Here is a 15,444-nt window from a genome sequence, read left to right on the forward strand (position 1 = left end):
TGGGTTCTAAGAATTGCTCAGCTTTAAATACTGTCTTCAGTCATGTTCCATTGGAGAGCCACAAATCAGGAGAGTAGCAAATATATTTGCAAAATACATAATGGTTTTTATGTTGTATGTATAATTTGCATATTGGCATTTTCATTACCTTTGCTATATTTAATATTGTTACGCTTTTTCAAAATTGTTGTTCTCATCCATTCCACAAGTGTTTATTGAGTGTTTATGCAAAGCATTGGAGATAGTGGTGAATTACACAGACAAGATCCCTGTAGCAAATGCTGTTGGCGTCACCCCCTGCCCGTGTCCTCTCAGCTCTCACCACCCCAGCACTTGACTGCAGAGTCTTGCTGCAACCACTCATGACTCTGCATAAGGACCTTCTCTGGGCTGGGGGCGGTGGCTCATGCCTATAATTCCAGCACTTTGGGAGGCCAAGGTGGGTGGATCATGAGGTCAGGAGATCAAGACCATTGTGGCTAACACGGTAAAACTCCGTCTCTACTAAAAATACAAAAATTAGCCAGGTGTGGTGGCACACGCCTGTAGTCCTAGCTACTGGGGAGGCTGAGGCAGGAGAATTGCTGGAGGCAGAGGTTGCAGTGAGCTGAGATCGCACCACTGCACTCCAGCCTGTGCAACAGAGCGAGACTCTGTCTCAAAAAAAAAAAAGAAAAGAAAAAAGAAAAAAAAAGAAACAAACAAAAAAAGGAACTTCTCTTAGCTGGAAGCCTTCAGTCAATGACAGGTGGGAGTTGGAGGGTAAATGACCCAGCTTCCTCACCTTTGGGATGGGATAACTCTAAGGTTCATTCTACTCCATCACTCCAAGTTCCCCAGGCATTTGAACTCCAGTTGTCCACAGTGTAACCCACTGGATAATGTATCCATTACAGACTCCCTACCTCATTTTGTTTCACTTCTTGACTACTCCTTTTGTGCTTCCTGGGATCTCTTCTTAGTAAACTACTTTTGCTTGAATCCTTAGTCAGGGTCTGTTTCTAGGGGAGCTGGTCTAAGTCGCTGGCTACTTGAGGCTCAAATTCTAGAAAAGGATGCAGATAATAAACAACAAATCAATAAAAAAGGTCACATATGGGTACCTACTGAAAAGAATGAGATGATAGAGAGTGGAAAGGGGTTCAGAGAAATTCTGATTGAAGTGTGAAGTTGGGGTCCCTCTGATAGTGTGATATTTGACCTGAAACCTGAAAAACAAGAAGTAGTTATAAAAAAAGAGCCTGAGGGCTGGGTGCGGTGGCTCATGCCTGTAATCCCGGCACTTTAAGAGGCCGAGGCTGGTGGATCACTTGAGGTCAGGAGTTCAAGACCAGCCTGGCCAACATGGTGAAACCCCATCTCTACTAAAAATACAAAAATTAGCCGGGCATGGTGGCATGTGCGTGTAATCCCAGCTACTCTAGAGGCTGAGGCAGGAGAATTGCTTAAACCCAGGAGGCGGAAATTACAGTGGGCTGAGATTGCACCACTGCACTCCAGCCTGGGCAACAGAGCGAGACTCCGTCTCAAAAAAAAAAAAAAAAAAAAAAGAGCCTGAGAAGAAGATTCTGGGAAGAGGCATGAAAAAATGCAAAGTGAGCAGGAATAGGAAAGAGAACACTGGGCTGTTTCATGGGGAATGAGGCAGGGGGAAGACCAAGTAGGTTGGCCTTGTCATGAGAGACTCTGTAGTAAGGATCAGAAGTTTATACTAAATGCAACGAGAAACCGTTGGAGGATGTTAAGCAGGTGAATGCAATAATCTGATTTATACTTGAAAATGGTTACTCTGGTAGCTCATGGGAAACAGATTGGGGGAGGCAAGAATGAAGCAGTGAGCTAAGTTAGAAGGCTACTGAAGAAATCTAGGTGAGAGATGATGGATGCTTTTCAGTTTCCAGACTCAACTGTTGATAGAGAACAGAAGTAAATAGAATGCAAACACAGAGGACATAAACGTTTTTGTCTTCGTCTCTGTGGGTATTTATATGTATTGAAGTGGTTCTTACCATTTGGGGGTGAGAACTCTTTGAAAATCTGATGAAATCTGTGGATCTCCTCTCCAGGAAAATGCAAATGTGCACCGACACACAATTTTAAATTTGTGCTGACAGGTTGGGAAGTCATGGAGTCAGTTAATAAAACCTCAAGCATATGTTTTTTGTTTGTTTGTTTATTTTTTTTTTTTTTGTCTACATCTGTTAGTAGGGATAGGCTCTCTATAATGGTAAGTAAGTGCCAAAGTGGATCACAGTTCAAACACATATTTTTGTTTATGGATGAGAATTGAAGGAAAGATAGCTCAGCATCATTGGCCCTCTGGTAGAAAGACTCTGAGATGCATTCTACTCTGTCTACGCCCACATAACAGTACCAGGAGAATTCGTTGTTCCTTGAAATTGCCCTGTGCTATCTTCAAGCCATAACTTCCAAGCTTGCCCTAGGTGTTATCTTAATTCTGGCCAGGTAGAAGGGAGTACACAGAGGAAGTCTTAGGAAGTCTTAATAGGCAAGGCCTGGAAGTGGGACCCATTGCTCTGCTCCCCTTCATTGACTAGAATTTAGCCATCTGGCCACAACTAACCACAAGGGAAGCTGGGAAATATCGTGTAGCTATTAGCCCAGCAGGGTGGGGAAAAAGGGAAATACGAATTTCAGAGAACGGTTAGGAGGTTCAGCCAAATACACACATTTTTCTTTATATTTGTCACATAGGAGTTGCTCAATGTTACATTTTTAGAGACCAGTGGAAATACCTCACATTGTAAGTTTGACGAAGGACAAGGGATGGAGCCAAGTGAAAGTTGGTCAGGAGGATACAATACCCTTTGTGTCATGATTTCCAGAACCAGTTTAACTCAAAGCAAGCTCTCTTCCTAGACTGTGGAGATGGGGCTTTCTTTTATTAAGGATATGTCCTTAAGTAAAAGATTAAGATCAAATTGAAGTGGAAACTTGGCCCCAAACTACACTGTTCTGTGCCCGGAGGGACTGGAATTAATTTGAAGCAAACTATTACTCACCCCGATTATGTGCCAGTAGGAAAGGGAGATGATGATACTGTCAACAAGGCGAACTTTTGCATTCATTTTTTCTCACTCCAATGAGCAGTCATTCTAGATCTCAGATGTGACAGTTCATTGGCTACTCAGGCAAGCACTTGGCCTGTCTACTCTGGACTCAACTCTGGTCCATTCTCTCCCTGAAGCAAAGCAGCCCGGAGACTCCTCTTTCAAATGTACTTTAGGGAGTGGGTGTGGGCCTAAGAAGTTGGAGGTGAAGTCCATTTTTATTAGTAAATCATATTTTACCGTTTGATTCCATATTCCATGACAATGGTAAAGTCATTTTTCTTGGGGGTGGAGGGTGGTGAGTCTTACCTTAAAGCATAAAGAAATTACATTTGAGAACATGGCAAATTTTAATTTCTTCAGCGTTAAAAGAGAGGAAAGCTGATTTTCTCTTAACATACTAAAATGATTTTTCTGAAACTTAAAAGTATCCAGAAGCTGTTCTCTCTTGAGATCAGAACCTTTCTAAGCCTCATGTTTAATGTTTGCGCAATTCAGTACCTACAGGGAAGGTCAGGTTTCTTCCACGTTGCCTGTTCCCAGCTCCTTCCTCTGATTCTCTCATTTACATCATAAATCTTCCTTTTCAACCCCCTATGTTTTAGCTCTTTCCTTTAAGAGAAATTTGAAAAACAGTATTTTTTTTTTTTGCCATTTATTTTATTTAATTTGAATTCCGTCTTAGAGTTGTTAATGTGTTTACATGCTATTTTTTCCTACATTCCTTCTCTCCGGCCAGGGAAAATGTTGAGCTTTCTTCAACATGAGATGGATTTAATTGGTTAATTTCATAATTTAGAGTCTTTCTTGGTCTACATTCCAAAAGGAGGGGATTCTTTAAGCTCAGTACAGCTACATTTACTTTTGAAGGAGCCCTTTATTTTGCAGTGAATAAAGTGTCTCTTATTAAACAGAAAATAAAAGAAGGTTTGGCAGGACTCTACTCCCCATGGATGAAACATCACAGGAAATTGAGAAATTGTTTCTTTTTGGCCTTGTGGGAAAATTTTGCTTGTGAAATTTAGTGTTAAAGTTTTAAGACGACTGCTTAAATCCATCAAGAAAGAGCTGTTGAATGAATAACAGCTTCTAGGGAAGAGGTGCCAACCTGACCTTTCTATATCTGGTCTGTTAAGTGTTTGAGGAAGTGTGCGGTATGATCAAGAAGATTGTATTCTCTCCTACATAATGACTGAGTTAATTTTAAACAGAACTTAGACATAGTTCATCAATTTAAGAATAATTTTGTCAAAAATTGGCCTCAGCTGGGTGCTCCTTCATTTGTGCCTATAAGACAGGGCATTGTATAGGCCCAAATGAGAAACGAATCCTAGGTAGAGAGTCCAGTTTCCATTCTCAGATTGATCTATGGGCTCTAGAATTTTGATACGAAACCTGTCTTGAGCTTCAGACCATCCTGCCAACTGAGGGTGTTGCCTTCCATTTTCTTCACATAGGCACCTTCTTTGAAATTTGTGGCTAAAACCCATGTTCTTGGTTTGACTCCTAAATCTGTTTTCCTTCTAAGTTCCTTAGGGACTCTGTGGGCAGCATAACCACATACTTAGTTGTCCAAATCTGAAACCTTCATTGTTTTCTCTCCACACTCCCCTCAATTTGCAATCAATCACCAAGTTCTGCTACTGTCCCTAAATATGCCTGCAGTCATCTCCTTTCTTTCACCTTCCCCTTCCCCAATACCCAGTTCAGGCCACAATTCTCTCATGCCTTGATTTCTCTAAAAACCTCCTTAACCAATCTCTTGCCTTCATTTTTTTCCTCCCATAATCCTGATTTCACCCTGCGGCCAAAATGATTTCTCTGAAACTAATCTTTACAATGTTACTTCCTGGCCTGAGTGTTTTTTTTGTTTGTTTGATCATTTGTTGTTTTTTTGCCTAACTGTGCAATTTTCACTATAATGTCCAAACTCTTGACTTGGCCCTTACTTGTACTTCTCAGTTCCCTCCCCCAACCCCCCTTTCAGCTGCATCAGCCTCTGGACACATTCAGCACTTCTCACCTTAGCCAGAGCTGTATTCTGAGTGCAGTCAGTGTTTCTTCCTCTGCTCTTTCCCATTCTTGGCTAATTCTAATCTATTTTCTAGAAATCCTCTGAGCCCTCTCTCTTGAGCCCCCTCCCAACCCTCCGTTGGAATAGAGGCTTCTTTTCTGTGCTCACACACCCTGGACTGACTTCTTGGAAGGCTCATCCTCCACCGAGAGCTTCTCAAGGGCCGCTTTGCAGCTCATTTCTCTTTGAAGACTGTTCTGCCTGATAAATAAATAAATGAGAATGAATAACTACTTAGTGTTTTTCTATACTTAAAATTGAATCTTAATTATACCGTTTTAAAATTCGGTTAATTTTGGTGATTTTGGAGCATGGGAAATGCAACAAAAAAAGAAATGAAAAAAAACCCACTATGATTTGACATCAGAAGATATGAATCCTGGCTCAGTGACCAAGAGCTGAAAGATTTGCTAAGTATATCAGCCTCCCTGTATCTCAGTTCCTCGTCAATAAGCATAGGATAATTTCTCATGTAAACAAAGGTTGGCTGAGGACCAAGGAAGAAGTGCCCAGTGGGTAGGTGGAGGCACTCAGTGAACTATAATGACTTCACAAGTGAGAGGAATTCTTATTTTCTTTGTATCTGCAATTCTCATTGTACCTGTGCAAAACTCCAGCTTGGGAGAAGTGGGGTGTGAATGGTTTCATGGGGCATACGATGAGAGGGGAATATTTGTGAGGTCTCTTCCCAGTTAGGTGGAGCCACACCAATGGTGGGGAATTCAGCAATTCCTGTAAGGGGAAACTGTGCGTCTTTAGTTTTCCCATTGGGTAGAGCTCAAAAACACACTTCTACCCTCTCAAATACTGTTGGTGAAAGTGAGACCTGGCATAGTGTTGTAGCAATTTGATAACCTGTATTGAGAACCTTCACAATATTCATTCCTTTTGAATGAGTAATTCAATTTCTAGAATTTATCTAAGGGAATTATTTTTAGCAAGAGAAGGGGAGCACTTAAGATGTGTAAAGATGTTCATTGCAGTTGTGTTTATTATAGTTAGTGATCAAAAATAATCTGAAATGTGCACTCAGTGAGGGACCATGATGACATTGCCCTTCGGTGAGTTCTCTAAAATGGGAATGTAACATTGAAAAACATCTTAAGTGAAAAAAACAGGCTTAAAAAATTCAATCTATGGTTTAATTAAAAGTGTTTAAATCAAACAAATTTAAGAAAACAAAAGATGACCAGTGGGAAAATACACTTTGTTTTAAATGGGGTTAGTTGTAACTAAGAAATCCATAGGCAGGACTCTGCCTCCCTAGACTAACAGCTCCAATGACTGAAGTTCACTGTCTTCTGTGCAAAGGAATCTTTATTTGGCTTTGGCTCAAGGCCAGGCCTTCATCTCATCTTCTAAAACCTAGAAGGAAGCTTTCAGAGGAAAATATAGATCAGAAGTAAAATTCGGATTAGAAGTTGGGGGGCTGAAGTTGTAGGATACGAGGGAGGGAAAGCCCACCTTTACCCTTGAACAATCATCATGACAACAACCTCCTAAGTCATCTTGAGTGTGCAAAGTGCTTTTCTGTACATTGTTCATTTAAATTGATTCCTCTTCAGTTTAGCTAGCTAATTATCCAAAATGTCTGTAAAAATTATGACAGAGGAGGGAAACACAGTTACTGATTTGGGGTCCATTCCCTTTATCCTTCTCATATTCAGGTATTTCCCCACTGTGCGGAATTCACTTTGAATACAGCGGAAATTACCTAGGAGGAAAGAGCTGGGCTCAGGAAGGAAGCAGACATTTCACTGTGGCTTTATTCACGGGAGGCTCTCCAGACGTTTGGCAGGTCTTTTCTTACATGTGCCTACTGGACCTTGTGTTCTAAGAGGCACAGAACAGCTGTACACAGCCCAGTGTCACACAGCAAGTCAGGAGCGAGAATCCATGTAGAATTAAGATCTTTTTTTCCCTCCCTCCTGAATCTCTATCTAGCCCAAGTGTCTGCTCTCCCACGGGATTTTGTGTTGCTTTTTTTACCGTCTGTCTCAGCTTCAAAAAAGATCTGTTTTCTCTTATTATTTTCCCACATTGCTGCGGTTCAGAACCGTAGTGCATTTGTCAAATGCATTGTGTGTGTCTTCACCCCTGCAGCTTCCCTGTCAGATGATTCAATACAAGGCAATGATCTCTCCACTAAGGGGGAAGAAAGAAAGTGAGAAAGAAAGAAAACAGCTCAGAGCCCTTAACCCTGGGTTGTGGCTATTTTTCTCATAGACAGGCTGCTCTCTCTTATCTGATTGGAGCCTCCATGTTCTCTGAATAGGAAATAAATCTCTACACAAAAATCCAAGGGTTAGTTTCCAGGTGTTTGATAGGAAGCTTTCATCCCAAGTGGTTTATTTATTTATTTATTTATTTATTTATTTTTTGTCGGGGGGAGTTTGTTGCATTATTTGACCAAGGACAGTGTTGACCACCTCCGGTTTCTACTTCTCTTTCGAAGTTTATTTTATGTTTTGTTGTGGTTTTCAGATTTCTCATGGTTTGGATTTGGGAAAGTAAAATCAAGACAAGGTGTTGGTAAGTAGTTAACTCACTCCTTCTTTGGATAAGTAATGAGTCTATGTTTTTATTCGGATGAAAATGCTTAGACCCTCTTTACATTCCACGGTCTTTGATTCATTTTCTGTGTTCCTGGTTTTTGATTTGTTGAAGAAGTAGGTCTAGAATTTTTCCAGAAAAGGCATTACTGTTGTTAATTGAGTTTAGTACATGGTTTTACATTTTTAGATTTGACTTGTTTTTATCCTGTGGGGGAAGTGTTAACTGTCGTTCCAGTTCTAGTTTGTGATGCATTTTTAAGAAGGTTAAGGAAATAAATACAACTACATTTCAGCTACATATACAGGGAATAGCTGACTGAATAGTCAAGCTGGACAAGTTTAGGTCTTAACTTTCTTCCATTGGCCAAGATGTAATAGAGTTCTGAATTGGTAAATCAGTTTCCATTTATGACCATTCCTCTTTCAAAACAGATTCTAACGTCCAGACGCTGTGATTTCTGCTTGATTGCATTCTATTCCCTGCATTCAGACTATGTGCTGACAATTGAAAAGCAGTTTGTAGCTTACCAAGTGAATGCAGATGATGTAGCTCCTCATTAGAATTGAAATCAGGTGTGATCTCTTGGGACCTCTAATTTGTTCAGAATTTTCTATGGGTACAGAGACAATGAACAGGAATTGCTTAGAAGGCATGAAAAGACGGCATTCTTACATCTTTCATGTGGGTTTCCAAGATCCGACCATCTTGGGCATCTGTTGGTTAGTATTTCTTTTGGTAGCAAGGTTGGCCATAGGTAAAATGGCAAAGTAGGGGAAATGTACCAATGTCAGGAGGCTGCTCAATTCCAAACCATCCACCCTATGCTTGTTCATCCTGGCCATATAAGGGGCTGTTTCCTGTCACTTTCCAACCTGACATCAGACCTTGTCTTGTTGGGCAGTCTCTATCACTGTCTGTCCAGTGATCCAAAAATGACCAGCCGGCTGAGGCAGCCTGGCCAGATGGTGCCTGGAGGGGGAAATGTCACCTTGACTCTCGCTAGCTCCGTGGATTCCAAGGTTAAAGTTCTTAACCAGCAAAGGGGAAGTGGAGACTTGGCAAAGTTAGAACATCAAGCTCAAGTAGTCAGGGCTTCTAGGCAGCTCCCTAGGGGCAAATTTCAGACACAGCTGATCATAGTCACTTTGCCAAGATATCAGAGGGATGATCCTGCCCGGGCAGTCTTAAAGGTGTTCTGTTTTACGGGTTTGATGTGTATGCGTGCGTAGGTGTATCCCGTGTGTTTTTGGGGAAGGTGGTAATAAACTCTCCCATAACAGTCCTATAAGACAGGGTCTTGCTTCTGCTAAATAGCAAGTGATTGCAACCACTTAAATATTTTTTCAAGCCAATTTGCACTGCAGAAGGGTGCTTGTTCCCGGAAAGCTGCAAAAATGTGGTTTTACTGTTTTAGGCCACAGCAGAGAGCTCTTCAGAATTATTCTTCCGGCTGCAGTCCAGCAGAGGTGCTGCTCTTATAAAACATAGGTTTCATTATTTTTCAAGTTTGGTGAGACCAACAGTTTAGGAGATGATTGCCATTGAGAAGATAGTGTGTCACTCGTGGTTCCCAAAAGAAAGGGGCACACCACGGAATGCAGAGCCACGTGGGGAAGTGCTGGGATCCATTAAAAGGCAGAGGAGGGAAGGGAGAACTTGGGCAGGAGCTTTTAGTGTGTTTCCAGGTAAGGAACTGGGGAGGGAGGGTAAACAGGTTTAGGACTGGCTAGTCTGAGTAACTTCAACAGGCTCTAGGGTACAGGAGCTATCTAGAGTTGTCAAGTACTTGGCCCTGGGGTGGGGAGGGCAGGTGGATAGTGGCCTAGAGTGTGAGCCTCACATCTGGAAGGTGGTTGGGGGTGTTGTCTCTGGATTGGTTGGTTTGCATTTGAAAGGCATGCTCCCAGGCAGGGTATTTACCATCTGTAGGAACTGACTCATCAGGGGTGGGAGGGGCCATTCCTCCAGGATTAGCAGGGCCCCAGATGTCAAAGCACCAGAATCCAGAATATAAAAAGGCTTGCTTAGTACAGCTGCTCAAGAGTACTAACCCTTCCCCTCACCTTGAAGGCACTGTTGGTATTGAGAGAAGAAAACTCCCCCAGATGACCTTCGTGGTTCTCATCACAGGAAATTAAGTCTACATTAGGCTTAGAAATGTCTGTAAAGTCATAGTACAGGATATGTGACCAAGCAGACATATTAAAATAAAAATGGGCTAAAAATGTTTCCAGACTTAACTCATGTTTTTCCGCTGAGTAATTAGAACTATTTACCCTAAATCAGCCAAGTGTGCACGTACCTCACCATTTAAAACTTTATATGAATATTATAATACATTTTTTCAAGTCCTCATATGAATTTCGTTTAACACACGGTGATGTGCCCCTTTATTCTTCTGTCTTTTTCATGGTGCCTGCTCAAACACATGCATAGACATACAAAGACACATCCTGTGATATGCACAGACAGGCTGCTGTCAAATTATGTAGACATTCATTGTCCCGCTGAGAGCTTCTTCTGCCTTCCCAACTTTGCTGTGCTTTGCATTCCATTATATCAAAATGTTCACAGAAAAATGGGCTTAAACCCTGCAACCTTGCCAGCCGTATCAATCTTCTAGGTTTTGGAACATCAATAATGAAGAAAACAGCACTTGAATTAATATCCCCCTTGATGAATTGTTGAGGTTTATGTGTTACTCACATTTGTCAACAGTGATTTTCCTGGCAAAGTGAAAAGGCTTTTGAAAAATTACCTGTGGTGCTTTTTACTGCTTCTACGCTTAATCTTCCCCTCGCTCCCCAAACAAGAGCTCATTCCCTTGCAATCTGTTACATTGGAGTTGGGGGGTTTAGTTGGAAAGGTTTAGGAGAGGAAAGGGTATCCCTTAGTGAGGAAGGAGAAGCAGAGAGCAAATCACTTGGTTGGACTCTTTAAGTAAGGGCTTCGCTGTGTACTTGGCAGAAGATTCAAAGTCTGAATTTGGGAATCTCAAGTTGTCTTCTAGGTATCAGCCTCCTCAAAAATGATTGAATGCTGCTCTGATGTTCATGAACTTCAGAGCGTCCTGGGCCAGAGGAGACTCAGAGAAGAAAGCAACTGGGGTCAATGCATTTCTAATGGTTGCAGGGGCTCCAGAAGGAAATATTGCTGGATTTCTGACAGCACGTGGAGTGTTTTAAAACGAAACTCCTGTACAAAGGCATAAGAATGATACCATGGACTTCCGGGACTGTGGGGAAAGGGCGGGTGGGGGGTGAGGGATAAAAGGCTACACATTGGGTACGGTGCTTGCTGCTTGGGGGATGAGTGCACCAAAATCTCAGAAACCACTAAAGAACTTATTCATGTAACCAAACATCACCTGTTTCCCAAACAACTATTGAAATAAAAAAAAGAAATTTTAAGAAAAAGAAACTCCTGCATTTCTGGGGGTAAAGGTGGTGCCTGCAATCTACTGAGAAACATGCAGCCTTGACTGCAGTCCTTCAGGGAGCACAGGCAGTAGCATGTTTTGGTAATCTTGCAGGAGGGAACAGCCATGCCGGGAACCAAGGAAGGGAGTCAGTGGTGAGAGGGTTTTGTTGACAAGATGCGGAAACCTTAGCATAACACATCTTAATTTTCTTTTTTTTTTTTTTGAAACTGAGTCTCACTCTGTCACCCAGGCTGGAGTGCAGTCGTGCGATCTCAGCTCACCACAACTTCTGCCTCCCAGGTTCAAGTGATTCTCCTGTTTCAGCCCCCCGAGTATTTGGGATTACAGGTGCACGCCACCACACCTGGCTAATTTTTGGACTTCTAGTTGAGACAGGGTTTCACCATGGCGGCCAGGCTGGTCTCGAACTCCTAACCTCGTGATCTGCCTGCCTCGGCCTCCCAAAGTGCTGGGATTACAGATGTGAGCCACCACGCCCGGCCAACACATCTTCATTTTTAATTGATGGCCAGAAGCTGGATGATCTAGGCCTGTCAGGGAGCAAGTAGCAGAACAGGGATGATTAGGAGTATTGTAAAGAACTTGTCTTTGTAGTTATTCTTGGCAGGATTTCTGCTGTATCCTAATGCAGGTGAGCTAGGCACAAGACGAACACAACTGATGGGTTTGCCTTTGCTTTTGAGTGTTCTGTGGCTTCTAAATTGGCTGTGTGAGGACTTGTTTGCAGAATTGAGCCGGAGTGCATCATTAAAGGCAGCTTCAGTGCACATCCCCTTGAGAGAATGCTTCAAAAATTACCTATAATAACAGTTGGCTGTCTCCTGCATAGTTTGTTTAAGACACTGCTTAGCTGGGGAATGTCCAACTGTTATCACTACAAACTGTGATAATCTCCATATAAGGGGGAAAAATGGATCTTGGAGGTTGGGGGATGAGATATTATTATATTTCATAGGGGATTCAAGACTGGATGACAAAACAGCTTTTGTTTTCAGAATTGCTGTGCTTCTCACTAAAATAGTTAAGTGTGAGGGAAAAGGTAAAGGATGGAAGTGCTGAAACATGCATTTAGTAGAGGGGGTTGGAAGAAAGTACATTTCCTTGCGTAGGAAGTAGCAATTCAGACATTTCCCTGGCATGGCATTTGCCTTGGCTGGGCATTTGATTCTGCCTTTTCAGTCCCTATTGTCTTTTCTCTTTATTCTTTCTCTGGGCTTATGCCAGTAGTCGGGTCAGTGGTCTGCTTCCATGGGACCCTGCCTGTGTAATACATATCTTGTGCACCTCCCACGTAGACAGTGCCTGTCATGAGCCACTGCTGTCTTCGTTGGTTTGAAGCTTTCACGTAGACCTTTATCTTTGTGCATCTAATTTTGGTTGCAAACAGTATGAGTTTAGTGGCTGATGGGTAAATTGTTTAGACAAGATACAGTAGACTGTATGTGTGAGCATATACATTCTGAGACTTTGGGCTAGAAAAGTTGTCTTGTACAAAAAATGCTATGATTATTAATTTAGTATAAAGACACCAAGTTATGACTATAAATAGTATTACAGCTAAAGACAAAGCAGGTAACTTTGCCATGGGATTGATCCATTATTGTTATAAAAGTATTTTGTAGACAAAAGTGGTGCAGATACTCACAGAATATGAAGAAAGAGGAATGTAGTCATAGGACAGTCAAATGTATATCTGGTCTACCAGTTAAAGTTCATTTAGTAATACCTAGTATTAATACACACTCATGAAGCATATTTAAATTTATAATACATTTTCCTGTTATCTCATTCTAGTGTCATAAAATAAGCAAATATTATTTTGCATATAAGTCGATGTAGAGGTCCAAAGAAAGTAAGTGACTTGTCCAAAGGGTAGAGAAAGGAAACCCAGATCCTGAAATTCCCAGAACAACTTTCAAGGCTCTGTGAAATAGGAATCCCAGATTCATGTTGACAGTTTCAATGACAGAGTGTTCTAGAGACAATCATAGAACAGAGAGGAAAGCTACGTATTATCTTACAGGAGAAGGAAGTGAAGAAATTGGAGCTCTCATACACTGCTGGTGGGAATATAAAATGGTGCAGCCACTTTGGAAAACAGTTTGGCAGTTCCTCAAAATGTTAAATATAGAGCTACCATATGACCCAGTAATTCCACCCAAGAGAAATTAAAACACGTGTCCACATAAAAATTCGTATATGAATGTTCATAGTAGCATTATTCATAATAGCCAAAAAGCCAGAACAACCCAAATGTCCACCAACAGATGAATGGATAAATAACATGCAACATATCCAGACAATGGAGTATTATTAGGCAATACAAAGAAAGGAAGTACTAATACATACTACAATGTGGATGAATCTTAAAAACATGATGTTAAGTGAAGGAAGCCATTTACAAAAGACCACATGTTATATGGTTCCATTCATATGAAATGCCAGAGAGATAGAGTGTAAATCTGTGAATGTCTACGGCTGAAAGTGGAGAGAATGGGGAGTGAGTGCTAACTGGGTGATGAAAATGTCCTACAAGTAGATTATAGTGATTATTGTACTACTCTGTGAATATACTAAAACCCACTTAATTGTATACTTTAAATGGGTAAATTTTATGTATGTGAATTACAGCTCAATAAAGCCATTGATTACAGGAGAATATATATATTTTTCCATCTCCAGGCCCAGCCTCCGTTATCAGCAATGATGATGACTCTGCCAGCCCACTCCATCACATCTCCAATGGGAGTAACACTCCATCTTCTTCGGAAGGTGGCCCAGATGCTGTCATTATTGGAATGACCAAGATCCCTGTCATTGAAAATCCCCAGTACTTTGGCATCACCAACAGTCAGCTCAAGCCAGACACATGTAAGTACAGCTGTTTATACTTATTGTCCCATTTGCTGCATAGCTGTATCAACCAGAGTGTTTATCAGAGCCCCTGATAGGGATGACTGGCGGGGGACAGGGTGCAGTGAAATGTTTGAGGATTCTTGCAGCTTTTGGCCCAGGAATAGATCCTTTAGTTTGTTGCTTATGGAATTCTCCGGGTGTGTCTCCTGCTGGGAAGGGAACTGTGGGCAGATACTGACTCTCTTGGGATCTATTTTCCAAAACCATTTGTCAATGTGAAGTTGGAATCAAGGCATGCTTATCTTGAAAAAGAGAGAGACAGAAACCAGAAGTGTCATTTGAATGCACATATATCAGTTATAGATGACAAGCAATGAATGTAATTTAAATTTAGCCCATTGAAAGTAATTGAAATATGCACTCTAGGTAGTTGGGAAGGCACTGTGTTGCCCACAGGTGGTATCAGTTTGGGGAGTCCTGTATTCTTTGCTCAGTCTGAGTTCCCAGCATGAGGCCTTGTTGTGTTGCCACAATAGTAAAGAGACATGGCAGCAGATGATTTGCATATTAAGTACACTGACTTTCATTTTTCAAAAACAAATTAACCCGTTAATCTCTGTTAGCAAGCTTGAGATTTTTCTAAGGGCCTTTTGTGCTATCTTCTGCACCATTGCTCCAATATTAAACGTGTAGCACAGCCTTAAAGACAACAAAAAATAAACCCACAGTGGACAAACAGGCTTATGGCATTGCTTCCAGGCCTTCCTTCATATGTGAATAAGGGGCCGTGAGGGCTATGATGTCAGGTGTCCCAGATCCCAGAGATTCCCTGCCACTAAGGAGTGGGTATCATGCATGTTCCTATCCTGTCTTAAATACCATTCTCCTACCTTGTCATAGAGGTAAGGTAGAGGATTACTGCAAGATTAGGCTTTGGGGGCTGACTCTCTGTTGAGAGCTTTCATGGAATGAAGGGCCTTAGCAATGAGTATCAGATCTGTGCATGTATAAGGAAATATCTGTAACTTCATCCTATTCACTCAAATTTATCCCAAGGCATGTTTAAGGTTGGATATGAGTTTAAATGTTAGGAAGAACAGTATTATGAGCTTTTAATGTGTGAGACTGGAATCCACCAGAGATTTTGGTTGACTCTGTAACATGACAAGATAAATAGAATAATGCGTGAAGAATATTGAGCTCCTTGAAATAAAAGGTATTAGTTGAAATTAAGGTATTATTAATCTTAATACTGTCATTGTGGTGTGAACAAGGTGAGTAGAGGCATTGCTTAAAATGTGCCTTCTTTGATGGGGTGAGCCTCCTCCAAAGATCCTTGGAATGCCCTGTACACAGAACTGTCAAATAAGGAGTAAGACTAAGCAGGATACTGTGATGGGAGCATCTGTCATCATTTTGATTGTTCTCCCTAGGAATAGAGTACT

At 41.4% G+C, this 15,444-nt stretch overlaps 1 protein-coding gene across 12 annotated transcripts in view; it reads left to right on the forward strand.

Moving 5' to 3' along the window:
* NTRK2 (neurotrophic receptor tyrosine kinase 2) overlaps positions 1 to 15,444 on the forward strand; it is a 358,350-nt gene that overhangs the window by 184,358 nt on the left and 158,548 nt on the right. For 7 of the 12 annotated variants that reach the window (XM_055350885.2, XM_031014287.3, XM_031014290.3 and 4 more), the window contains 2 exons: positions 7,630 to 7,677; positions 13,826 to 14,014. In XM_055350885.2, coding sequence (XP_055206860.1) covers positions 7,630 to 7,677; positions 13,826 to 14,014 — 237 coding nt within the window. The remainder of the gene's footprint in view (positions 1 to 7,629; positions 7,678 to 13,825; positions 14,015 to 15,444) is intronic. The other 5 variants (XM_055350887.2, XM_031014292.3, XM_055350888.2 and 2 more) reach the window with 1 other exon arrangement.

The sequence above is a fragment of the Gorilla gorilla genome, chromosome 13 (genome assembly GCF_029281585.2).
Source record: "Gorilla gorilla gorilla isolate KB3781 chromosome 13, NHGRI_mGorGor1-v2.1_pri, whole genome shotgun sequence".
NCBI lineage: Eukaryota > Metazoa > Chordata > Mammalia > Primates > Hominidae > Gorilla > Gorilla gorilla.